The 24,183-nt window shown below is 62.7% G+C and overlaps 2 protein-coding genes across 2 annotated transcripts; one reads left to right on the forward strand and one right to left on the reverse strand.

Moving 5' to 3' along the window:
- The first annotated feature begins 316 nt into the window (after positions 1-316).
- LTO1 (LTO1 maturation factor of ABCE1) lies at positions 317-7,234 on the forward strand. The gene is made up of 5 exons (XM_024574461.4): positions 317-462; positions 1,959-2,064; positions 2,979-3,049; positions 5,012-5,129; positions 5,352-7,234. The coding sequence occupies exons 1-5, from the start codon at positions 413-415 to the stop codon at positions 5,418-5,420; spliced, it is 414 nt and encodes a 137-aa protein (XP_024430229.2). The 5' UTR covers positions 317-412; the 3' UTR covers positions 5,421-7,234.
- A 5,938-nt stretch (positions 7,235-13,172) lies between these two features.
- On the reverse strand, positions 13,173-23,864 carry CCND1 (cyclin D1). The gene is made up of 5 exons (XM_024574361.3): positions 23,454-23,864; positions 21,759-21,974; positions 21,140-21,299; positions 18,416-18,564; positions 13,173-16,261 (listed from the first exon to the last, which is right to left on the reverse strand). Exons 1-5 carry the CDS (start codon positions 23,649-23,651, stop codon positions 16,097-16,099), a joined length of 888 nt encoding a protein of 295 aa, XP_024430129.2. The 5' UTR covers positions 23,652-23,864; the 3' UTR covers positions 13,173-16,096.
- Positions 23,865-24,183: the final 319 nt, after the last annotated feature.

Consider the following 24,183-nt stretch of genomic DNA (forward strand, 5'->3'; position numbering starts at 1 on the left):
GCCCCTTAAGGCACTTGGGTTCCACCCGCTGGGCTTCGTAACCCGAAAACACGGGCCACACGCCCACCTTTGTGGCCACGTGGACGCTCTCAGCTGGGACCTGCAGGCCCACTGCGGGGGCGGGAGAGAGGGGGCTGCGGGGGCGGGAGGAGAAGCTGCGGGGGCGGGGCTTCGTGCCCGCACAGCCCCGCCCCGCCCAGCGCACACGTCCCGGCTCCGCGCCTGTGTTATGGACCCTGCCGCGTGCCGTCCTTACCCAGACTGCTCCGCGCAGCCATCCCCGGAAGTGTGCTTCGCTTCCTCAGAAGCGGTGAGTCTGTGCCTGGGCCTCGCGCGGCGGTGGTCGCAGCGCGGTGGTGACCGCAGCGCCCGCTGGCGCAGCTCGCGGGCAGGGTCGGACCGGGCTGCCGCCATGGCCGGGAGTGAGGACCTGTTTGATGCCATCGTGATGGCGGATGACAGGTGGGTCCTCGCCCCGTCAGGTCCGCTCTCAACTGTTGGGCTGCGGTGGCCGCTCGGGCCTGGGGTCCCGCATGGGTCTTGGGGGAGTGCTCTGTGGCCCTGAGGGCGGCGGACTTGTGTGGGGCTGAGACGCTACTGATCTTTTTTCACCCCCTGGCTGCTGGGGCGGGCGCCACGTGCCCAGCTGCTCCCGCAGACCCGCCTCCGCCCTCCGGGGCTGCCCCCAGCATCTGCTCGGGCTGATGACTGCCTTCCTCCAGAGACGCTGCGTCCTTGGCTGGGACAGACCTTTGCCATCTGGGCACTGCCCCTTTTTCTTGTTCCTCCGTGGTGGGACATACGGCAGCATTCATGGACGTGCTGATAAATGTGTCAGATGTCACCTCTTTCCCTCCCGAGCCCCTGGGGCGCGCCTGGGGCGGTGACCAGCGGGCTGTGAATTGCTTTGTGCCTCTCTAAGACAGCAAGAGATGTCAGCCAGTCGCTGACACTTGTTTAGAGCTTATTGTGAATCCGACACGGACTGGAGTGTTGCCTCCCCTTTATCTGTTATAGTAGCTCCTATTATTCACCCCGCCGCGCAGATGAGGCAGGGTCACTGTCCAGGGTCACACAACCAATAGGCAGGACCTATAGAGTCTGCCTTACTAGGGGCTCCAGCCAAGTCCTTTCTCCTGTGGTGTCTGTGGGTTAAGATGGTGCCGTTTCTACTCTGGAGCCCTCAAGTCAGAGCCTTCACTATACTGCACACACCACAGTCACTGTACCCGTTGCGGTGACCCGATGGCACTTTGCTCTGCTAGTCTGTTCGGACGTGATGGGAAGCTCTGTGTGTACGTTGAGAGTTCTTTGGAGCAATGGGCTGAGTAGTGTCTCTTACAGACTCCCAGGACTTGGGCTGCAGACTAGAGACACCTCGAGGGTTCAGTAGAAACCTGGGTCGCACCCCAGACCTACTGTGCATCAGGGTAAGGCTCTTGAGTGTGTATCTGTGACACTTCCCGCACGGTTCTGGGGTCCCACGAGGTTTGGGAATCGCCAGTGAGCCCACGCTCGTCTGCACTAGAGGTGTGTTGGGCTTCAGGAGGCAGAGCGACTGGCTGGAGAACAGACTTAGGGCTGCAGCAGGGATTGGAAGCTACATTTTCTGACTTAAATAACGTCCTTTGTGCCCCGGCCGGGGAGCTCCGTTGGTTAGAGCGTCCTCCCGCTACACCAAGATTGTGGGTTCGATCCCTGGTCAGGGCACGTACAGGAAGCAAGCAGTGGATCCATGGATGAAAAGGACAACAAATCAGTGTCCCTCTCTCCCCCCACCTTTCTCTCTTTCTAAAATCAATAACAGCAAAGTAAAATAAAAAAATAAAAATTCTGTAGTTTTTCTACGATTCTGTGCCTTGTTTTGCTGGGTCTGGGTAACGGGAGAGAAAAGTTTTTCCCGGAAGAATCCTCTTTGTCCTGCTTACTTGATTAAGCTTGCTTCTTCTCCGGCGCAGGTTCCGCGGGGAAGGATATCAGGAAGGCTACGAAGAAGGCAGTAGTTTGGGCATAATCGAAGGAAGACAGCACGGCACGTTGTATGGAGCTAAAATTGGATCTGAGGTGAGTGGGAGCCCCGTCTCGAGGGGAGTCCTTTCCAGGCACAGTCTGTAACTTCCTTCGGTGGCCAAAGGAAGATTGCGGTTGAGCCAGCACTTAGGCCTCTCGCAGTGGCAGCAGCCCAGGCAGAGCGTCGGTGGAGGAATGGTCTCAGCGCACACTGCTGGCCGTGGTGGTGCACTGTGCGTGCGGCTGGGGAATGAGAACACAGTCCTCGGTCACCCCGTCCGCCGGCGCGCCATGGTGCTGCCTCTGTCTTTAGCCAGCTGGGTCCTCACCCGAAGGGTGGGTGCTCTGTGTCATGTGAAGATACTCCGTTGTCATGGAGGGTGACATTCCGTAGTTTCCCCTCTTCCGTCCTACGCTGGCCCTCACTCATGGATAGCTGGCCCTGCGTGCACTGCCTGGGCAGCCGTGGCCGTTCAGTGTCTGTCACTGCAGAACAAGTCACCACACAAGAGGTGGGCTTGAGTCGGCAGACGTGGACTCTCGCCCGATTCTGAAGGTCAGGGAGCAGGGCCCAGAGCCGCTGAGCTGGGCGGTCATGGCTTGGACGGTGTCGGGGCAGCGGGATCGCCCAGTGGGCGTTCTCGCCTGTGGATCCGCCTGTGGGGCCGTTGCAGTGTCCGCACGACACTGGAGTGGGTGGGCAGAGGCGACACTGACTGACACATCCATCATCTGATGCGGTGTGCTGCCCCTTCCTCCGTGCCCTACGGGTGCGCTGGTAACCCCAGGGCCACCCTGCTGATGCCTGGGCTTCCTGTCCTGCTGTGATGCTCAGCACGGACTCGCGGAGCAGCAGCATGAGAAGCCCCGCTGTCCTGCGCCACCCCCCGTGTAGAGAGCGTGATGAGTGGATCGAGTATAGGTGGTTGCTTCTTAGTTTCACTCTTGAATGTTTTGTTGCTTCACAGATCGGGTGCTACCAGGGCTTTGCTTTCGCCTGGAGATGCCTCCTGCACGGCTGCGCGACTGAGAAGGACAGGTAATGTTGGGGCCTTCTTCCTTCCTCTGTGCGTGGGCCAGGGGTCCTGGTGCCCTAGCTGCTCGGGCCTTGGGCAGTTGCTGTGTAGGGCTTCTCATCTGTAACCTGGAGAACGCGAGCAGGCCAGACTTGAGCGTTTGTGAGATAAACAGGAAATAGCAAGGTAGCTCCCCCTTAGCCACAGTTTCAGGCAGTCGGAGTCCGAAAATGTTAGATGGTTAAATTCCAGAAGTAAACAATGCATGCGTTTTAAGTTGTGCATGGGTCGTGCCTGTGTCCAGCGGATGCACACTGTGGACGCTCCCTGCCCTTCGCCACTGCGTAGCCGTCTCAGACCAGAGCGACCGTCTGGTGTCTCAGGGCTTGTGTTCACTCCCCCTCATTTTACTGAGTAACGGCCCCAATGCTGGCGGCTCGGGCACGCGCAAGAGAAGCCGCCAAGGGCCCCTCTCAGTGGAAAGGTGTGTGAGTGTAGATCGCAGAAAACAGTGTGCGTGGGATTCCACACCAGCCGCAGTTTCAGGCACCTGCTGGGGTTCTTTGAATGCGCCCCTGTGGTTGGAGGGGCCACCGGAAGTACAAAGGCCTGGGCACCTGCCCAGTGGCTGGCGAGCCCCGGTGTTTTCCTCAGGAGGTCCTGTGTGCCCAGCCTTTCCCGCAGCGCCAGAGTGGTGGGTGGCCTCTGGGCCCCCGCTCCACACAGTGATGTTGAGATTGGTGGTATCTGTGCCTGCGGCTGTACCCGGAGTGCCTGATAAACGGGTGCAGGTGTCTCGGCTGAGGAGGTGACCGGGGCTGGGGAGTGCAGACCTCATTTCACCAGCTGTTGGACGTGGCTGCCTTGGTCTGGTCAGGAGACAGTGCACTGGCGGGTCTAACGCGTGCCCGTGCCCAGAAGCCCTGAGCGCCCGCCGGCTGTCTCAGGCTGTTCTTTCTGGGTGTGCCCGCAGAAGCCCCGTGACCCTGCCGCGTCCGTCTCGTTCTGAGTTGGAAATGCGCCCTGCAGTAAAAGGCCCCGGGGTCTGGCCGTCCTGCCCCGCTGCTTGTGGAACCGAGGCCCAGGGTGCTCCTCGTCCTCCTGATGCGCAGTGGCCTTGCTTAGCCTGGGAGGGGTGCGGGGACAGTGGGTGCCAGGGCAGAAATGTGGCAGACCCGTCCATGAGACTCCTTGTCTTGTTTGAAGTAGCTTGAGTTTCGCTCTCAGGCTTGTCCGGGTCACTGGGCCTCCGTTTGCAGGAGTAGCTGGAAATCGACCTGGTTCCTGCGTTTTGGGGGCGCTTTCCTCTGCGGACTCAGCCGAGTGCAGGGTGGCCGGTGGTCTGGCTGGAGTGGTGGCTGGCAGCCTGCGGCACCACTGGGTGGCAGTCAAAGCCGAGCTTGGCCCTCCACTCCGATCCATGTAGGACGAGGGCAGGCGCGCTCTGGGAATTCTCCGTGTGTCTCCCCAGCGCCAGGCCTGCTGGCGGCGGAGGCGTGTGGCCCTGGGTCCCACACGCGGCAGCTGCAACCGGCCCAGCAGAGCGGGCAGTGCCTGGGGGCCTAGGAGGCACGGCCGGGAGCCTGTCTTGGAGTGAGAGTGGGCCAGCGGCGGCATGGACAGGCCAGTGCGACTGAGGAACGGTGGCGGGAAGCTGAGGGTCTGCCGCTGCCCTGCGCTTGAGTCGGAGCCGAGAGACTCCTGCTGTCACGCCACCGCTCAGGAGCACTGGGCAGCCCGCAGCCTTGTGATAGCCTTGGAGATGCTTCGCGGCCTGTGAGCGGCCCGGAGAGGCCTCCCGTGGACCGACGCTTGGCCTGGGCTGAGGCTCGGGCAGCCTCATTTTGTTCCACCAGCTGTGAGCGGGTCATGCCCGCCCCACATGCGCGGCCCTTGCTTTTAAGGGAGTGGCCACCATTGTCGTTACGTGAGCCGAGCCTGCTGTGTGCAGAGGACTAAACGCCTTGTGTTTGTGTGCCTTACAGCAAAAAGATGAAGGTCTTAGAGTCGTTGATCCGAATGATTGAGAAGTTCCCTTACGCTGACCCTGCTTACGCCAGACTGCACGAAGACTTAGACAGAATTAGAGGGAAGTTTAAGCAGGTTTGTCCACTGTGTTTCCCGTGGGTGGAGTGGTGCGAGGCGTGGGCACAGCACGGGCCGGGGAGTGGCCGCGGCACCTGCGGTGGCCCTGCAGAGAGGGGCGGGGCTTCCGTGAGGGGTGCGACGACGCAGATGAAGCCACAGCTAGAGATGCTGGTGTTCTCATTTGCGAGCCGAAATCCACAGGGTCATAAAGACCGTCTTTCTTCTGTTTGTTCCCAGCTCTGTTCATTACTAAATGTCCAGCCGGACTTTAAGATTAGTGGGGAGCGCTCTGGACTTTCGTTCTGAGGTGACAGCTGGGCAAAGACGCCACACGAAGGACCAGATGCCCGTGCGTGGAGTGTTTAAAACTGCAATTAAAGGAGAACAGTGATGGGGCGTCCCTTGTTCTGTGGGGAGGGTCCCACTGTGGCCAGGGAAAGGGCCCCCTCCCGGGCCGCCAGCCTCGCCCGCCTGCCGCACGGGCCTGTGCCCTGCTGCGCCCTCCGCCCCGCAGTCTGGGTGTGGCCACCGGTCCAGCGGGGCAGGCCTGGCTGCCTCCAGCCTGGGGCCAGCCCGGGTTGGACCCCCCGAGCCTGGACCCTGCACTCAGAGGGACGACTGTCTGACAGTCAGAGCGAGGGCTTGCCACGCTGTAAGTGGGCAGGAGTGGCGGCGAGGGCGGCGACACCTCCTGGCCCTTGAGTGCACGAGCGCTCTGTGGCACGTCTCCCCTGCTGTACTCACTGCCTTCCACAGCCCACGGGGAGGGGCGTTCCCACTTCACAGGCGGGTCTGAGGCCCGAGGGCACTGGCCGGGAGGGGTGGCCAGCAGCCCCGGCGGCCCAGCTGTGCTCCTCGCCCCGCGTGGGGCCGGGGCTGTGCCGCACTGAAAGTGGCCGAGGGGGTGCCCAGCTGAAGACTACCCGTGGGGCTGCCACCGTCTCCCTGTCGGGTCCCAGTGTCAGCGCGCAGGGCGAGGCCCCGGGCAGAGCAGCAGCTGGTTGCCCGGGCCTGTCCTCTCTGAGCTGAGCGGTTCTCGGAGTTTCTCTGGGCTTCACACGTGCCCAGCCCCCAACCCTTCCCGGGTCCCCCGGGCCCTGGCCCTCCTCTCCTGTCGTTGCAGGGAGTGGTGCCCACGGCAGGGAGTGAGGTGAATAAAGGGGGCGGTGAGTCAGCTCCTTTCCACAGTCGCCCGCACCGGCTGGGTGAGCCGAGCTCCTGGACGCAGGCCGCAGCTGCGCAGTCCCGGAGACCCCGGCAGGGAGGCCCTGCGGGCCGCACTGGCATTTCCGTCCCTCACTCTGCGCCTGCTGGCTGCTGAGATGGAGGACAGGGCTCGGTCCTGCTGCACTCGGGGCGCGTCCTCACCCGTAGCCCACAGGCCTGCCCGCCCCGCCGGTCCTGGGACTCGGACCGCCAGGGCTGTCCTGGGGCTGGGGTCGGGGGTCTGCGCTTTCCTCGGTGGGCTCGTATGTCTTCTGTTACCTGATTTTATAACGCATTACTACTTTTATAACTGCAGGAGCAATAAATAGCGTGTTTTAAAGCAAAACTCAGTCGGGGACCATTCATAACGTGACGTCCAGCCCCCGCCTTCCTCCCTGGGCTACGGACCGAGGAGGGCGGGCAGCTTCCTGTGCACGAGTCTTGCCAGCACACGCACAAGCCGCTGCTGGGAAAGAATGGCCCCACGACACCCAGGCAGGGGCCAGTTCCCGCTGACCCGACCCGGGGCAGCCGCCCGTGTGTGGTGGGCACTGATCCCTCCTGCCCACATGCTCTCCCTGCAGCCTACCCCCAGCCTCAGCCTTTCCCAGAGCAGGTGTCGCGTGAGTGAGGGCATTCACTTGCTCTTCCATTCCCCACCGCCAGGCACAGGGCTGCCCCGTAGATCTTCAGGGTCCCCAGACACTGGACTTGACCTCTGCCCACCTAGCTCCCTCTTAGAGAACTGGGCCTAGTTTCCAGGAGCCCTTGGCCGCCCCCGACGCACCCCAATTCCTGCACAGGCAGAGCCACCTTCCCGTCCCAGGCCGGGGGTGCGCTTGCCTGCTTCTCTGGCCAGTGAGGTGGTACAGGAAGTCTTCTGGGGGCTTCTGAGAGAGGGTGTCTCTTTCGGAAGTTGTCCCTTGGGGATGTGACACCTGGAGTGACTAAGGCAACTTGCTACCCAGCCCCGGATGTAGCCACCCCTGGGTGTGGTGGAGCCGAGGACGCCTGGCGGACCAGGCATGGCGAGCCATGGCGGCCTAGGTCTCCGGGCCGTTCGGGTGGGCTCCCGTCCTTGGCAGCAAGGTGTCCTGCTCGCCCACCCCGTCCTGCCCTCCCACCTCTCCTGCGTGCTGTCCGGAGTCACTGGACAGAGGGACTGGAACTCGGGAGCTCTTTGGGTTGGGTGTCGCCCCTTTCTGTGGGTTCCTAGCTGTCCCAGGGCTCTGGCCTGCTTCTGCCTGCCTGTTGCAAACTCCCAGCATATTTTGTGGGAGTTTTGTGGAAGTTTGTGTTATTTTATTAGTCCACTCAGGCAGCCGTCACAAACACCACAGCGACAGTCCCTCACAATCCCCGTCCTGGAGGCGGGAGTCCGAGGCCTAGGCACCCGCAGGGCCGGTTCTCCCTGAGGCCTCTCTCCTGGGTGTGTGGACGGCCATCCCCTCCGTGTCCCTACACGGCCGCCCGTCTGTGCGCGCCTAGGTCCGATCCCTTTTTAAGGACCAGTCCAATGGGATTAGAGCCCACCCGTACAGGTGGGCCTGCTTTTACCTTGACTCTCCCTTTGTAGACCCCGTCTCCACATGCAGCCACGTTCTGAGGGGCTGGGGGTCAGGGAGCCTGGGGACGGTCTGCCCATCGCAGCCCCCGTCCCCGTCTTGCTTCCTGCACAGACTGTGAACATGGGGCTGGGGAGAGGAGAAAGCCGTTCCACTTGGAAGCGGAAGCCACTCCGTGCAGTTTTTCTGCAGTGGTAGTCGTGGGGAGCGAGCGGGTCAGTCTGCCCCGTGCAGCCGCACGCTAGGGCACCCTGGCGGTGATGGGAAGCGCCTGCCCCCGGGGAGCAGCCACCGTTCCTTTCTCTGTGTTTCACGTCCCCGACCCCACCCCATTTCCCCCCACCCGGTGGTGAGAAAGGGGAGATTTGAGGGAGGGGTCAGAGTCTCCCTGGGTGGCCACCTGACCATCCCCCGCCCCTGAATTGTCCAGTACCCCTGTGAGGTGGCTGTGCCCCTACTTCCCACATGGAGGCACAGCGCCCAGTTGAGTGACATGCCAGCAGTCACAGCGAGCGGCCGCCCACAGGCCTGCCTGAGTATAGCCGGGCTCGAGCAGTTTGCTGAAATCACCTCTGCCGGAAGGGAGCCCTGCTTTTCCTTGATCACATGCGGCCGGCCAGGCCCGCCGGTTAACCAGGGTTGCGTCCAGGTGGCCTGAGGCCAAGACAGTGGGTGGGCTTACGGAAAAGGACCGTGCTGGTCGCCTGCGCAGGAGAGGTGGCAACCACTGTCAGCCGCTCACCAAGCTGCACACGGGGCCACCAGGGAGTCTGGAGCTCGTGTGGGGGCATTCAGCTCTGCCTGGGGAAGGAGGGCAGGGATGGCTTCCTGAAAGAGGCGGCCTTGGCACTGCTGGCTTTGTGAGCTGTCACATGGTCTCAATAGGTCCCTCCCTGAGGACACCAGTGTGAGTTAGGTGAGAAACTAGTGTCAACAGCCGAGGACGGCCTTGTCTCCACGGTCACCCGAGTCCTTCGCGTTGCCATGAGGAACCGGCCTGTGGCGCAGGAGACTGCGTCACCGAGCCAGTGTGATGGGCCAGAGAAAAGGGACGACTGTGCAACCGTCCCTGGGCATGAGGGTCCTGCGGTTGAGGGCCCAGGCCCCAGAGGCTCCAGGGCCTGTCCGCGCCTGTGGGACTAGTTCAGCCTGGGCTGTGCGGACGGCTTCCCGAAGCAGGGGAGTGGCTCCTTGTTCACGAATGTCTCCGTAGCTCTTCCTTTGTGGCAGATTAAACTCCTCGGCAGACAGGAGGAGGCCCTTGCTGGCCTGTCCCCAGGGTGCCCACGGCCCCGGCGAGGTGGCTGCGTCTCCCTGGCGCCCGTTACCACGTCAGCTGGGCCCTGGGCGCAGGGGCTGGCAGTTCCGTCCGGGGTGATGCCTGAAGGTGATCCTCCTTCCGCCCATGCAGGAACGTGATGCGCTGGGGAACCTGAGTCCCTGTCTGCGTTCACTGAGCTGCAGATTTCGGGTGAGCTGCTGGCACCCTTTCCTCACGGGTTTGAAACATATGTTTCCAGTGGGTGGGCGCCCCAAAGAGCAGGTCCTCCTTAAACCCTGCCCTCCCACTGTGGGCTGGAAATGCGGAAGCCCCAGCCCCTGAACCCGTGAGAAGGGGCCTCATTTGGAAACAGGGCCTTTGCAGAAGGAATCCAGGCAGCAGATGTGCTGTATGTTGGAGGGTGAGGCGGGCCCTTCATCCAGTGGGACTGCCGGTGAGGGGGGACACGTGCAGAGAGGAGAGCGCCCCATGAACACGCACACGCAGAGGAAAGATGGCCACGTGGAGGTGTGAGGCTGGGACTTCCTCCGCGCCCCGGTCCCAGCCCCTCTGGGCGGCAGGCGGGCCCCAGGAAGACGCTGTCGCTTCTGGCACAGCAGCCCCTCGGCCTGCCTTCTGGGGTTTTGGGGTCTCTGCTGGCTCTGCACCGAGGCCGCTGACTCAGAGCCTCGGACATGGGTAGACCCTTCCTTGCTGCTGGTCCCCCAGCTGCCCGGGCCCAGTGCACACTGGCCGTGGGGTGAGGAGCCAGGCAGGGGCTCGGTGCTTGTCTCCAAGCCCACATGGAGGGTGGTGCCCGTTTTTCCCTGAGAGGCAGCCCGGCCCAACGGCAGGAGGGCAGGCTCCCGGGACAGGGACCGGCCCCCGGGCCCGCTCCCAGAGGGTGAGCCCACCACCCTCAGCCCACACCTGGCCTTTTGCCCAATTGACAAGGGCTCAGCTGGCCACAGCTGTGCTGGTGCTCTTGCCGTCCTTTGCAGCACCTTTGCTCTCGGCAGAGCTGGTGTGGCCAGCAAAGCCTGTCCGCCCCTGTGGGAAAGTCGGCCTGCTGACCCTTGACCCAGAGGGTGAGAGGAATTGCCCCTCTGGGAACGTGGACTCTGGATGGCCCACTCACCTGTGAGGTCCCTGCCTGTCCCCTACCCTAGGAGGCCTGTTGCAAGATTTAGGGAGAAGCTCCAGGTTCAACACTTGCATGGGGCCCAGTCTGTGCTCAGGGAGTGTCAGCTGTGCCCCCCTCCTGTGGTGGAGCCAAGGACTTGGCAGGCTGGCCTGGGGTCCAAGGTAGGGGCCACTTGGGGCCAACCGTTCTGCTCTCGGAGCCTGCGGTGGGGAGGCCTGTCCCAACTGCCTGAGCTGAAAGTCAAGATTTGTGCACACTGCCGTCTTTGAGAGGCTCAAGGCCGACTGAAGCCACCAGTGGAGGGCCATGGGGTTCTCTTCCCCATCCTCCTTGTGAGTGGTGGGGACCGCACCCCCAGATGTGGCTGGCTATTGTCTGCTGGGCCCTGGTGTGGCTCAGGGCCGGCTGCTGCGCTGGGGCTGTGGGAACGGATTAGAGGCCCCGCTCTTGCCTCCCCTCCATAAACTCTGATCAAAGACATTCCTGGGATGACAGAGCCTTGTGTGCTTAGGGGCCGCCCAGCGCCTGGCGCTGCTGGGATCGGCCTCGTGGTGTGACCACCGCCCCCACCAAGTGCAGGCTTCCAGGCTTCCTGGAGGCTCTGGTGGGATGGGCTCCAAGGGGTGTGGGGAGGCTGGCAGTGCAGCTGGGGCCCCCAGAGGCCTGGGGCGCCCACCCCTCCCCTCCGTGGTCTCGGCATGGAGCTGTCTGTCCTTAGCGCGCCTTAGCTGGGTCCTGGGCCTTTCTGGGTCTGCCTGGGCCCCCCGGGGAGCCCTCGGTCCCCACCTTCTCACCAGACAGAGTCTGTCCCCTACCCACTGGGTCCAGCAGGGCAGCCCCTGTCTCTGTAGCTCACAAAGCAGCTCCCACTTCCCAGGGCCCACTGCTTTGCCAGGCTGGAGGTGGGGCAGGGAGTGCCAGCAAGATGCCTGTGCTGAGGGCTCACGGCTTGGGTGGCGGTGCCTCAGTGCTGGTGCTGGGGGAGGGAGGCCTGAGGGTGGGGAGGGCCTGCAGGGGACCTGGTGTGAGCCTGAAGGGACAGCAGAAAAGGCAGGAGGCCATTTGCTGTGCTCTGCAGTCCTTCCGGCTTAGGGGGGTACTTCCGGCTTAGGGGACCAGGGGAGCTGGGGGTGGGGAGAGAGAAGGGCTGAGGTGGGAGGTTAGGGGGTAACACGGGCCAGGTCCCAGGACCTTGGATGGAGCCTGAAGCCCCAGGAGGGTTTGGCAGAGGGTAATGGGGCCATCTGAGGCAGGGAGCTGGGTTGGGAGGCCGGTGGGCCCAGGTGAGGGCTACGTGGCTGTGTCTCAGACGCCCAGGAGGCCAGTGTCTACCTCTGCCTTAGGCACGAGGCCTGCACGGCCTTCGTGCGGGTTTGCGGTGCTGGAGGGGCTGCGGGAGGCTTGAAAGCCCAGGGCCTGAGGAGTCACAGAGAGGAAGGGCCTTCTAGAGGCCCCCCCGCCGGGGGCTACCCAGGAGAAGGGTGCTGGGGGACTGGGGACCCTCCTCGAGGGCCCAGTCCTCTGTGTGTGATTGGGTCTGTGGCTCATTGGGTCCACCCCCCACCTGCCCCGCCTCACCCCGTCCTGGGACAAGGGCGTGTCCCATGCAGGCCTCTCCCTTCCACTGTCTGCCCCGCAGCCTGCACACATCTCCCATCTGGAAAACATCAAGCGCCACCAAGCGCTGGCTGCCCCGGCCTCCACGTGTCCACCCTGTGCCCAGAGCTCTCCCTTCCTCTGGATTCCTGCTAGAGCCCAGGTTGTTGCCCCGCCCCCAGGACTGCTCCTCAGCCGCACCAGAGCCCCAGCTCAGCCCCCTCACCGTACATGTCTGGTCTGGCCCCACACCCCGCTCTCCCTGGGGCTGGGCCACCATGATGGTGTGGCCCTGGGCTTGGCCTTCCTTCGGGGCGCCTTCTCTAGATCCGACCGCCCCTCAGCGTCCTGCCACGTGGGACCCTTTGGGAGCACCCTGCAGGCTCCTGGGGCAGCCTAGCCTCATGGCCACCACCCTGCCCCCAGCATGAATTGGGCAGCCGTTCCAGCCCCTCCACACCGCGCCTCCCCCAGAAGCCCCGGTGCCTGTGGCAGCAGCAGCCTTGGGGGTTCCCACGGGGAGCCCCCAGGGGAGGAGTGGCCTCCGGGGCAGGGCAGGCCCACAGCCGGTGCTTCACGGAGGCTGCAGTGAATTGACAAGCAGTGATGTCCTTGACAGGTAACCCGGGCTGGAGTGGCTCCTGAGCACTCTCTGAATTCTGACAGCCCCGGGGGCAAGGACGAAGGGGGACTGCCCGGCTCTGGGATGCTGGACCAAGGCCTGGTGACACCTGCCCAGTGTGCTCCCCACCTGGTTGGAACCCACAGGTGGGTTCATAGGTGTCCGCCAGGCCTCCCGGATCACGCGTGAATGCCCACCAGAGTGCAGCCTGGACATGCACTGTGCTCTCCATGTGCTCGGGGCCTCGGGACCACGATTCACCACGAGCAACTGCAGCCGTTTGCACCAGGAGGCTACTGGGGGCTGACTTTGTTTTCCTCTCTGCAAATAGCCCAGGAGGGCGAACTGGTGAGATGTGGGCTGGAAGATGGTCCTGACCACCAGTCACCGGACCAGAAGCTGCTCTTGGGTGGTTACAGCCACAGGCACTCACTTCCCCAAAGTCTTCTTGGGGCCTGAGTGCACCCGCCCTGCACCGAGAGCATCCCACTCCTGGGCCATCAGGGACATCTGGCAATGTCACAACTGGAGATGCTCTGTCCTCTGGTGGGAAGAGGTGAAGGATGCAGCTGAACATCCCACAGTGCACAGGACAGTACCCCCAGCCCAGGCCCCACGCCCCCAGCTCCCTGCCCACCCCAGGAAGCAGGCAGGGACCACACCAGGGCTTTACCAATTTTATTTCTAGACTTTTCACGTTTGTCTTGTTTTCGGCTGGAAACGTGCTGGTTACATGTCCGCGCTGGGAAATGCCATGGCGTGCAACCCAGGACACACACAGACCCAAGTGCCCACCGCCACAGACCCTCCCAGACTCGCTGGCCACGGGACAGGCTGCGCCGCCGCCTGCCCCCGGCTACTGAGCACAAGGCATTCGCCCCCCACTGGGACAGACCGGCCCTCCAGGACCCAGTTTGGTTCGGACACAGAGGCTGCAGCCAGAGTGGTTGAGGTAAGCGGAAGCAGGGGCCCTGCAGGCAGGGCGGGGCCCTGAGCACACCAGCCACCCCGCTGGGCAGGGCCGCCAAGGGTGCACATCCTTTTGGTTTGGCAGCGTGCTAGGTGATCGGGGCGCACAGCACCGTGGGCGGGCTTCAGGGGGTCTGCAGCCTCTTTCAAGGAGCACCTCCAGCCGTGAACAGAACAGACGGAACGGGGTGCACGACAAATCCCACACACCTGCAGCCCCGCGGCTCCAGAAGCCGGTGACCAGGTCCCAGGGCACAGCACCACAGTGGCACGTTAAGACATACTTGTTACAATAATAATAATAATAATAATAATAATGCAACTTTCATAGCTATACGCAAAGAACAATACGGCTGTAAAAACTACCAGGATGGTCAATGCCAGGTCAGATGGAGAGTCCAGCCTAACAGGCGCAAGGAGAGGGTGCGGACACGGGCTGGTCCTCAGAGACACCGGGCGGCCGCCCGCCCGTGGCCGGAGCCCATCCCCACCAGGCCCATCGGGGATCTCGTCCGTACGTCTGTTTGCCGAAGCAGGAGGCCGTGGGCCAGACAGAGCCTGGCCGCCGGCCCACCCATGGCTGAGTGAAGCATGAGGTATCGTGGGACAGCAACCTTTTTGGAATAGAGCAGTAATCACATTAAGTCAAAACTGATCACATAAAAAAAAACCTACCAAAAAAAAGGCATCCGTAATACAGTTTTTTCTATGAGAAAATTAGAACTACATGGCAGTATATGACATTGTAAAACAAAAAAACTGATCCTCCAATAGCAGCAAAACAACGTGAGAGATACAGAGAAGCGTTGTGAGTCTGTTTCCGGACTGGGCTGGGAAGTCATCGGTAGCAGCGAATGAATGAGAAAAATAGGAAATGGAGCCGCAGCTTGCCCCTCGTGGTCCCCACCCGCCGCCCTGCCCCTCTCCCTCCCTCACATCCTCTCCCAGCGCCCACCTCGCCATCTCGCCGCCTCCCGCCAACACGCCCTACTCAAGTGAAGATCAAGGGTACATAGCCAAGACTTGCAAACTGCCTACTGTCGCTAACATTTTTTTAAAGGAGGGAGCAGGGGATAAGGATGCGCTGGGACACAGCCTGATTCGAGCACCCTCATTCTCTGGGAACTCTTCACGCCTCAGACTGGGTCACTTTGGGCAACACCAGCCAGGCCGAATCACTGCCTTTGTGCTTTTTCCTGGGGATTTCCCTGCCTCCTACGGAAGGACCTACCTGTTCTAAACACTACTAAAACCCCGCCCCGTGAAAGGCAGCCGGCGTGAGTGAGTTTAAATCAAGGGGAGATTGCATCACCTTATAAAACCATACTGGCCTTACGAACATCCTCTGTAATAAATATTCTTTTTAGCCTCCACTATAAATTATATATTTTAGTGTTCAAAACCTTCCCTAACCCTTAAGCTACGCGTTCTCTAGGTAAACCTTTAAGGCCCCTACTTTCAAACACCGGTTGGCACCAAAGGATTCCTAACCTTCAACTTCTCTACAGAGAAAAAGACTGTCACCCTGGCAATGTGGGAATGCACACTTTCTCCTGGACTGGACCCTCACCTTCCAAGCACCCCCTGCGCCCACCGCGGGCACATGCACCAGCCCCACGCTCCCGCCTGCCCGCCAGCGCGTGAGCGCCCCAAACCATTCTGTGAAGAAACTGCCCCCCCCTCCACACACGACGTGAACAAGAGACCCTCCCTCAAACTACCGGCCCGAAAGTGCTGTACGTGGAACGTTTCTGGACATGGAGCAGGGACGAGAAAGCCGTGGGCTCGCCCGGGCGCGTGCAGGCTGGCATGGTGGCGGGAAACCCAGTGTCTCCTAGACCGGCAGCTACAAAACCAGGAGGATGATAAATGTAAGACTATGACATCACTACTGCAGGCTTCTCTCTAAAAGCGCACTCGAGGCGCGCCCCGCCCACCAGCGCCCGACGCCCTGCTCCGGCAGTCGGTGCCCGGGCAGGAGGAGGGTTAGCGCCCCGGGCTGCTCCACTACACTAGGCTCCCCGACGGGTTCCATCAGCATGGATGCGGGGAAGGTTACACGCCTACCTACGAGTAAAATAAACACAAGTGACTTATAAAGTGACTACATGCATGAGCAAGCAAGATACAAGATGCCTACAACCGCCTTAAAGCTGTGCTCTTTAGGAAAAGCACAAGAATCCGCTTTTCTAGCTAAACACACTCTTCTACTTTAAAAATGCCTTGTTGAATTCTTCTATCTCTTAAAAACATTTTTATGCTTTAAACAGAATCAGATCTAAGCGCCCCCGCGGACCCCCCGTGTCAACGCCCACCCCCACACAGCGCAGAACTCGCACCCTCAACGCGGAAGCCGGCTGGCTGTGGGTGCGCGTCCCCTACCTGGGAAGCACAGCCCTCCCCCCCCCGCCCCCCCGCGCAGGGTTATGCAAATACTATTTTTTTTGTGTTTTTTTGTAAAGGCAGTTTTGGGGTACTTTTTTTTTTCTTTCACTTAAGTCAGAGACAGAAGGGAGAAAGAGCAAAGGGAGAAACCAACAGAAGAGAAGGAAGCCTCCCTTTCCGGCCGTGACCCGTCAGGGCGGCACCTGGGGCTGCCCCCCCTCACCGCGGGCACCCTCAAATGTTCACGTCCCGCACGTCGGTGGGTGTGCAGGCCAGGTCCACCTCCTCTTCCTCCTCCTCCTCCTCGGCAGCCTTGGGGTCCAGGCTCTGCTGCTGGGCCTGGCGCAGGCTGGCCTCCAGTAGGGCTTCGATCTGCTCCTGGCAGGCCCGGAGGCAGTCCTGGGAGACGGGCAGGGCGGGGTGGCGGGTACTCAGAAGGAGGCACCCCACCCCATGGCCTGGGTGCTGTTTCCGCAGCGAGGCTGACCTGGAGCCCCGGCCCCACACCCAGGATGGACCAGGCCCGGAGACCACAGGGCTGCTGGCCATCCTCTGGGAGCACAGATGGGTCCATCACCCTGCACCTCCCCCACCTCCCCCCACCTGTCCTGGTGTCCCCAGCAGCAGGGCCCTGGCCTCTCGCTGGAATTCCTCTCCTGGGCTCTGGTCTCCTGCCCTGCTGTTGTCCTTGGTGAATCTAGCCATTTGATCCAGGGCCAGGAGGCCCTCTGCGCCCTGCTTTTTGGATTTAACCTCTGCCATGTCAGCCCCGCGGTGACGCCAGCCTCTGTGATGAATGGCCGTCCAAAGTGTTAGGCCGTGCGTGGCTGAGAGTGAATGCTGGGTGGCCCAGGGGGACTGGGACCCTTTATCCCGTTCAGCCTGTAGCCTGGATGGTGCATGGGCCTTGGTGGTGCCCACCCGCAGTGGACTGCTGCTGGCAGCCACCACTCGCGTTTTTGAGGGGGAAAGGAATCTCGGGGCCCAGGGGCTGCTTCCGGTCTCACAGAGACAGGTGCCCCAGCGGCTCAGACATGCTGCTCACAGCCGGGCAACCTCATGGCTCCCAGGATCTGAGTAGAGGCTGGCCCCGGGGTCAGGGCTACCTGTCCCAGCTCCCCGGACGCCACGCTTAGGCTTCTATTCTAGAATGAAGCCTTCCCCACAGGAGGCCACGGGTTTGCTGCCCAGAAGAAGTGGGGTGGGCCAGGCTGCACAGCCTGAGCGATCCCCAGGGTTTCCCCATGGCCAGAATGTTAAAGTGGGTGGGCTTCCCCGCCGCCACCTTTAACATTCACCACTGCAGACGGGTAGGCAGGGTAGGTGTGAGGGGCCCCGTCTGACAGGTGAGGGAACCGAGGCCCAGGCGCCGGGCACTCCAGTGCCGCAGTTCCACTCTGGGCCGGACTGCTCCCACCCGCCAACGGGGCGGCTGTCAACTTGCCCCTGGCAACTTGATGGGGTGGGGGCTGCGTGGTGGGCAGAGCGCAGAGGGGTACAGTGAGGGGCTGGCTCCCCCCAGCCACCACGGCCCCGCTCTCGCCAGCAGCCCACTTGGACCTGCAGCCCCGTCTCGTGAAGAGCTGACTCTGGCTCCCCGGAGAAGGGCAGGACCCCACCCCAGCCGCCGAGGGGTTTCTGTGTCAGCTGAGCAACGTGTGTCACACTGGGCAGCCAGCCTCACAGATTTCATTCTCAGCCACTCTCTGCCCTGGTCTGTCGGCCAGCAGGCACCGTGTCTCACCACTGCCTCTGTTCCGGTGGGGCCGCCAGCTGTCGCCCCCCACGGCGGGCAGTGTTCTGCCTGTGGCGTTTCTAGTGAGCATGCTGCTCCCCTGGAGCCGCGCACGTGTGTGGGCGAGAATGTGCCAGTGTGGGCCGTGCAGGCCGCGGGCGTCCGCCTCACACCCTACCTTCCCTCCCCGACGGGGTCACAGCACCCCCCAAATGCTCCAGGGTGGGCCCCCAGAAGGCATCCCGAGCCAGACCTGGGCTGACACTGGTGTCCTTTGGAAAATGCCACAAGCCCTAGTAGTCCCGTAAGCCTTTGAGGAAAGCACCACCTCGGGGGCGAGACAACGGCTTTAAGAAGACATGAGTGGCTTGCTCTAATGGCAGCCACCTCTCGCAGAGGGCCGCTAGAAGCAAGGGTGTCTCTCACGGCGCCCGTGGTCACTGCCCCAGACCTCACAGCATCCGCATCAGGGCCAGGGCCCAGCTCCACATGCCACCAGGGCACAGTCACTGGCAGGACCTGCCTCGGGACCTCTTCCTTCCCAGCCTGCCTGCCAGTTCCAGGAGGTGCTTCTTCTTCCCCAGAAGCCCCCAGGAGAGGTGGGTGAAGCCGGCACACTGTTGGCCCGTGATGGGTCCTGTGCCCCTAAACTCAGGCACCTGCCCATCCCCTGTATGACCCCAATCCTGTGATCTTCAAGGACCCCGACACCTGCCAAAGAACCCACCATTAGCGCCCCAGGCACTGGGATGTCTGGTGCTGGAGACCAGGCAGGCCCCCTCCACCTGCCTGCATGGGAGTGGGGCAGGGCCACTTACCGGGTCACATCTGATCACTTTGGAGAGGAATCGAGTGAGGCGGTGATAGGACAGGAAGCTGCTGGAGCTTCCCAGGTGCAGGCCTTGCACTGCGGCCACCACGCTTCCGGCAGCCACCATGGAGGGTGGGTTGGAAATGAACTTCACGTCTGCAGCAGAGGGAGAGGCGAGGGGCCCGTGAGTGGGGGCACCCTGCAAGAGCCCTGTGGCCTGGGAGTCCGCTTGAGGTGCCCGACGAGGCAAGTGTGGGGGCCCCTGCACCTGCCTCTGCTTCCCACCCGGGCACAAGGGCAGGCCCTGGGCTCCGGATGCACCCAGCACGGGAGCTTGTGCCTTGCCCTCACCCAGCAATGGGGACACCCTGCGCTCAGCTCTGGAGCGTGAGCCTTCTGGGTGTGTCGGAGCTTATCTACCCAAGTGAGAGCTGGCAAACCCCGTGAGCTTGTCTTCCAAGTCCCTGCACTGGCCCAAGCGCTGGAGACTGTAAGCAGTCCTCTAGGCACCTGCCGCACACGCTGCAGGGGCATACGTGTCCCCACCACAGCCTACAGGCTTACCGGCGGGGCGCCAGCCCCGGCCACCAGAACCTTAAATCAGGTGCTTTTTGGCCCATCGTCATTTGTGCCTGCATGCTCCCTCCGGGAACTGTAGGGAGACCCTCCATCTGGTGAGGGCGGTGGCCCCCCTGCCAGCTCATGAAGGGCTTCGGGGCCTACTACAGAAAGGAGGGAGACACAGTAAGGACACTTAGGTGGCACCAGTGGCGTCCAGGGGCGTCCACTGATTTCAGCACATTCATGGGGGAGTTGAGGGCCCTCAGCCTGGGGCCAGTGCTGAGTGTGGCACCTTCACCGGCCACCCCAGCACAAGAAAGGTGCCGGCGGCCACCGAAGCACCTCTTTCAGGAAAAGCAACACCCAGCACCGGGTTGGGGACACGTGCGCAGGCGCAGGAATTCCGAGTTCCGGGCGAGCAGAGCCCACCTCCTGGAGCCTTTCAATGGGAGGAGTGCTTACGCCCCCATGTCACGTGACCGTATGTTGGGGCTTCAGTTACTCACTCTCATCTAGAGAGAGGGCTCTTGGTACCGAGGGCACGGTTGCATCCCCTTATCTCCAAACTGCACAGGCCGGATCCGGACCAGGGCCCTGAGCATCTTCCGAGTGGTTCGGTGGGGGCTGCTGCTCCCCCCTCTAGCCCACCCTCCCGGAGTTAAATGTGTGCAAAAAGCTGGGTCTCTCCGGGTGGGCCAAGGTATCTGAGCCCACAGTCAGGGTGCCTGCTGGGCACCGTGCTCACGCAGCATCCGGGGCAGCTTGGGAGCTGGACCAGAGCCAGGGCACAGTGTGTGCGCCGGGCCTGCCTCCCTCACTGCACGCACTCATGGGCCACAGCCCCGCTTCCCTGGGGTCTTGGGTGAGGGGGTGCTCCAGGCTGCCCCAGCCATCTAGGGGGGAGGGTGTGCAAGAACCACTGCTGTCTGATCTCCAGGAAACCGCTGTTTCTCCAAACGACTTTCAGCTCCGTAAAAGGCTGGCTGGATGTCTCTGGAGGCCTCTCTCCTCGCAGGGGCCCCAGCCAGAGGGATGGCTCCTGCGAGGCTCCCCACCCCCGCCCAAGGGCCAGAGCTGGAGCGCCCCGCCCCTCAGACCCATCCGGGCCAACAGCGTCCTTGGCTTCTCCATCTGTCCCCTCCACGCCTCACTTGGAAGAACTTGGAGGAGGCTGGAGAGGCCTGCAAGCATTGTCCCAACTCTTGCCTACCCTGGAAACGCCAGCCCCCAGAGTGCCCGGACATCAGGAGGGCCCACTGGCGATGCCAGGCTGGGGCTCTGCCCCGGGGAGGTGACCAACACCAACCGGAGGCCAGCTTCCCGTTTGATGAAGTGTGGTCCTCAGGTTGCTGGGGTAAGCCCCATACAGATGTGACAGCTAAGGCCTGACTAGGGGCGGAGGCGGGCCTATGCAAATTGGGCAGGATCCGGGTGTGGGCCTCCAGGGAGGCAAGAAAAGGGTCACAGAGGTCTCCTGACCGGGGCCGGGGGTGGGGGGGCGGGGGGCTGGAGGCCAAGCTGTGTGTGTGTGTGTGTTGGGGGCGGTTCTGCCCTGGGTTGTGAAAGGCTGGCTGCTGCCAGGAGCTGGGCTGGGCTGGGCTGGGGCAAGGGCGGCGCCAGAGAGAGCCCCACCCACCACTCCGCCAGCTCCTGCCCCCAACCACAGCAGCAGGCTGCTCTGGAGCCCCTCCCAAGGCTCAGCTGAGGCGCCCCAAGCAGGGCCTCAGGCAGTCTGGTGTCCGCCCCCGCAAGAGGGCCAAGCTGGCCGCCCAGAGCACGTGGTGCAGGCCTGGGCTCCCCACCCCTGGAGGCGCCCTTGGCAGGTGGCCCAGCTGGGAGAGGCCAGGAGGGGGCCCCAAAGCTCAGGCTCCTGGAGGACACAGGGAAGGACTGGAGAGGGGTGGGGAGAGGCCGGTTGGTGGCCAACGTAAACCCCTTCTAGCATGAAGAGGCCCCTGCCTGGAGTGGGGAGCAGAGGCCAAGGCGGCCCCAGGAGGACAACACCCCCTCCACCAGGTCCAACAGAACAGGGGCAGAGGAGCGCTTCTGAGAACAGGAAGGGCCTGGGGACCGTCTGTTCAAATGAGGAAACTGAGGCCGAGTGCAGAAAGCTCCACCCAGGGCGCCCAGGAGGGAGGCCAGGCCAGGCCAGCCAGCCGAGCGGCCCTACCTGTGGCACAGAGAGCCACGAAGGTCTGCGCATGTTTGCGGATGATCTGCCTGTTCTCCTCAGCCACAGGCATCTTGGAGAGGAAGTGCTCGATGAAATCGTGCGGGGTTGTGGCTGCCAGGTTCCACTTAAGTTTGTTCACCAGCAGCAGCTCCATTTGCTGTGGAAACAAACGGGCGAAGAAGCATGAAGAGGGGGGCAGGGAGCTCCTGGGGGCCAAGTGGGACCGGGGCCTGGAGAGAAGGGATGGTGACGCTGGGAGTCCAGGAAGTGGGGGACAGTGTGCGATCCCAGACCAAAAGAGCGAATGTGCGGCGCGTTCCAGCGGACCCGATCTTTCCAAGCAGAGAAGAGAGCCCTCCCGTGCCTGGAACGCACGCAAGGCCTGGGCCGTGGCGCGCGCAGACGCCGCTAGAGGGCGCGCGCCGCCCACTTTTCGACCATGCTAGGGGCACAGACCCGCTGAGAGTCGGAGCAAAAGCGAGGTGGGGCGGCCGCGATCTCGGGCGACCCGGGGCCCGCCGGCTCCCCGGGAGGGGCCCGGGCCGTGGGGCCTCCCGCTGTCCCCGGCACCTCGGGGGCCTTTGGCTAGAGGGATGTCGATGGGCAGTGGTGTTACCAGCAGCTCATCGGGCCGGATGGAGTTGTCAGTGTAGATGCACAACTTCTCCGCGGTTAGGGGGATGGTCTCCTTCATCTTGGAGGCCACGAACATGCAGGTGGCCCCCAGCAGCTGCAGGCGGCTCTTCTTCATGGGCTCCAGCGACAGGAAGCGGTCCAGGTAGTTCATGGCCAGCGGGAAGACCTCCTCCTCGCACTTCTGCTCCTCGCAGACCTGCCGGGGCACCAGGGCCGTGACCGTGACCGCTGAAGTCGGGCCCCCGCCCCGCGCCCCCGCCCGCGAGTCTCCGAGCGTGAGGAGGATCGGACAGGGGGCGGCAGACGCCTTCAGTGATGGTCCCTCTCCCCCGACTGTCCCCAATACCCACCCACCCCGAAACTGAAAGGGAAAGTCCCCGGGAGGCTGGCCCGGCGGGAGCAGGCATGATCGGGCGGCGTGCTCTGTGCGCGGGCTGCCGGTCCCGGGGACCCCGGCCCGGGTGGGTGCTGGGGGCCCGCCTGGAGCAGGGTCGCACCAAAGGGGGTGCGGGGCCACGGGGCTGGGCGCCGCGCTCGCAGCGCCTGCGAGACACAAAGGTGGCGTCCCAGGCCGCCGCGCCGCATTTCCCCAGACGTCATCTTTTCAAAAAATATTTAAAAATATTTAAAAAATAATTAGGTACATAAAAAAACCCTGAAAATGACCGTCGGGCGGCCCTTTACCCGACCCAGGGGTCGCGAGCTCGTTGCAGGCTCTGGGGAGATCCCTAGGAATTCAAACTCAGGGCCCCCCCCTGCCCTCTGGGTTCGGGCGCCGTTTCCCTCCGGCAAGGGCACCACGCCGCACTTTCAAAAATTATTTTAAAATATTTGCGGGTACCCCAGGTGCCCACTGAAAACCTTAAATGTGACCCGAGCCTCCAGCTCGCTCCAAACAGGTCCCCCAAGCTGAGACCCCTGCCGATAAGGGTCAACCCCCAGTGTCTTGGGGGCCACGCGACCTTGCAGCCTGGTGTGCTCCCCGGCCCTGGCTGGCCATGCAGGGCGCCCCGGGACTCGCTGCTTGAACAAAGGGTCCCCCTTCCCGAGTGGGGTGCCCCCAAAAATGCCCGCGCTCGGTCCACGCGCCCCTCCCGCCGGTTCCCGGCATCCGCGCGGCCCCTCGCCACGGCCCCAACGCCTCGCCAGCCGCTCCCCGCCCCCACCCTGCCCCCAATTATTAATAAACACTTTTGCTTTGCAATAAAAGAACAAAGATGGCGCATAATACTGGCACGAGCCGCCCTTGCATACGTGTCCATGGATATTAATTTAAAAATCAAATATATGCCCCCTTCCCCTGGAGCTGGTGGCTCGGCGGCCGGCAAAGGAGGCGCAGCAGGGTTCAGGCGCAGGCGGGGGCCACAAAGGGCACCCAAATTCCCAGCCCGCACCCTCGAACCAGTTGGGGTGCGTCTGGCACAGGTTTTTCCCAAAGGGACCCCTTCCTGGCCTCTCCCCTCCCCCCAGGAAAGGGAATTTCTAATGCCCCCACCCCCTCCTGTGGGTTCAAAAAATACCCACAAACATCTATATTTTTTGAAAATATGATTCCTAGCAACAACCCAGAAAACTTCAAAGAAGGTGGGAAAAAAGGAAGATGAGCGGCAAAGGAACGTGAGTTTGGGCAACAAGTTGCAGGAAAGTCTTAAAAGAGCCGCCCGAAGCCCCGCACCTCCAGCATCCAGGTGGCCACGATCTTGCGCATGGACGGCAGGATCTCCTTTTGCACACACTTGAAGTAGGACACGGAGGGCGCGCAGGTCTCCTCCGCCTTGAGCATAGCCCGCAGCACCCGGTCGTTGAGAAGGTTGGCATCCGGGTATGCCCGGCGGATGGTATCCACCTCGCAGCACAGGAGCTGGTGCGCCATGGCTGGGGCTCTGCTGGTCTGCCTGGGGCGGGCGGTGGCTCGGGGGTTCTGTCCGCGCTCGTCTGTAGCTCCTGCGCCCCGCGCTCCCCCGAGCTCTTCTGCCCCTTGCCGGAGCGCGCGGACGCTGCTGCTCGCTGCTACTGCGCCGACAGCCCTCTGGAGGCTCCAGGACTTTGCAACTTCCAACAAAACTTCCCTGTAGTCCCTGTGACGTTACAGTTGTTCAGCAGAGATCAAAGCCGGGCAGAGAATGGGAGGGGGCGGGGCGGGCTCGGGGGGAGGGGGTGCGGGCGCTCCGCGCTGGGGAGCGTGAGGGGCAGAGTCCCGCGGCGGAGTTGCCCCCGAAGCCCGGTTTTCATAGAAATGCAAATCACCCCGAGGCAGCCTTTCTCCCCTCCGGGGAACAGGGGTGCGGGGGGGGGGGGGGGGTTGCTGTTTTCCCGGAGTGGGTCCCTTGGGATTTGGGGGTGGGGTGGAGGTGGCTCTGCAGAGGGGGACAACTAGGAGGGCGGGCAGGCCACACGCAATCGGG

Source organism: Desmodus rotundus, chromosome 5, assembly GCF_022682495.2.
Source record: "Desmodus rotundus isolate HL8 chromosome 5, HLdesRot8A.1, whole genome shotgun sequence".
Taxonomy (NCBI): Eukaryota; Metazoa; Chordata; class Mammalia; order Chiroptera; family Phyllostomidae; genus Desmodus; species Desmodus rotundus.

What these genes read in the sequence shown, in the direction of transcription:
- LTO1 (XM_024574461.4), top strand. Translation starts at nt 413, where the DNA reads ATGGCCGGGAGTGAGGACCTGTTTGATGCCATCGTGATGGCGGATGAC. An exon ending in GAGCTAAAATTGGATCTGAG is followed by an intron (nt 2,065 to 2,978) that starts GTGAGTGGGAGC and finishes GTTGCTTCACAG; the next exon opens with ATCGGGTGCTACCAGGGCTT. An exon ending in TTAGAGGGAAGTTTAAGCAG is followed by an intron (nt 5,130 to 5,351) that starts GTTTGTCCACTG and finishes GTTTGTTCCCAG; the next exon opens with CTCTGTTCATTACTAAATGT.
- CCND1 (XM_024574361.3), bottom strand. Translation starts at nt 23,651, where the DNA reads ATGGCGCACCAGCTCCTGTGCTGCGAGGTGGATACCATCCGCCGGGCA. An exon ending in CGTGGCTCTCTGTGCCACAG is followed by an intron (nt 18,565 to 21,139) that starts GTAGGGCCGCTC and finishes CCTCTGCTGCAG; the next exon opens with ACGTGAAGTTCATTTCCAAC. An exon ending in AAGTGATCAGATGTGACCCG is followed by an intron (nt 16,262 to 18,415) that starts GTAAGTGGCCCT and finishes CCCGTCTCCCAG; the next exon opens with GACTGCCTCCGGGCCTGCCA.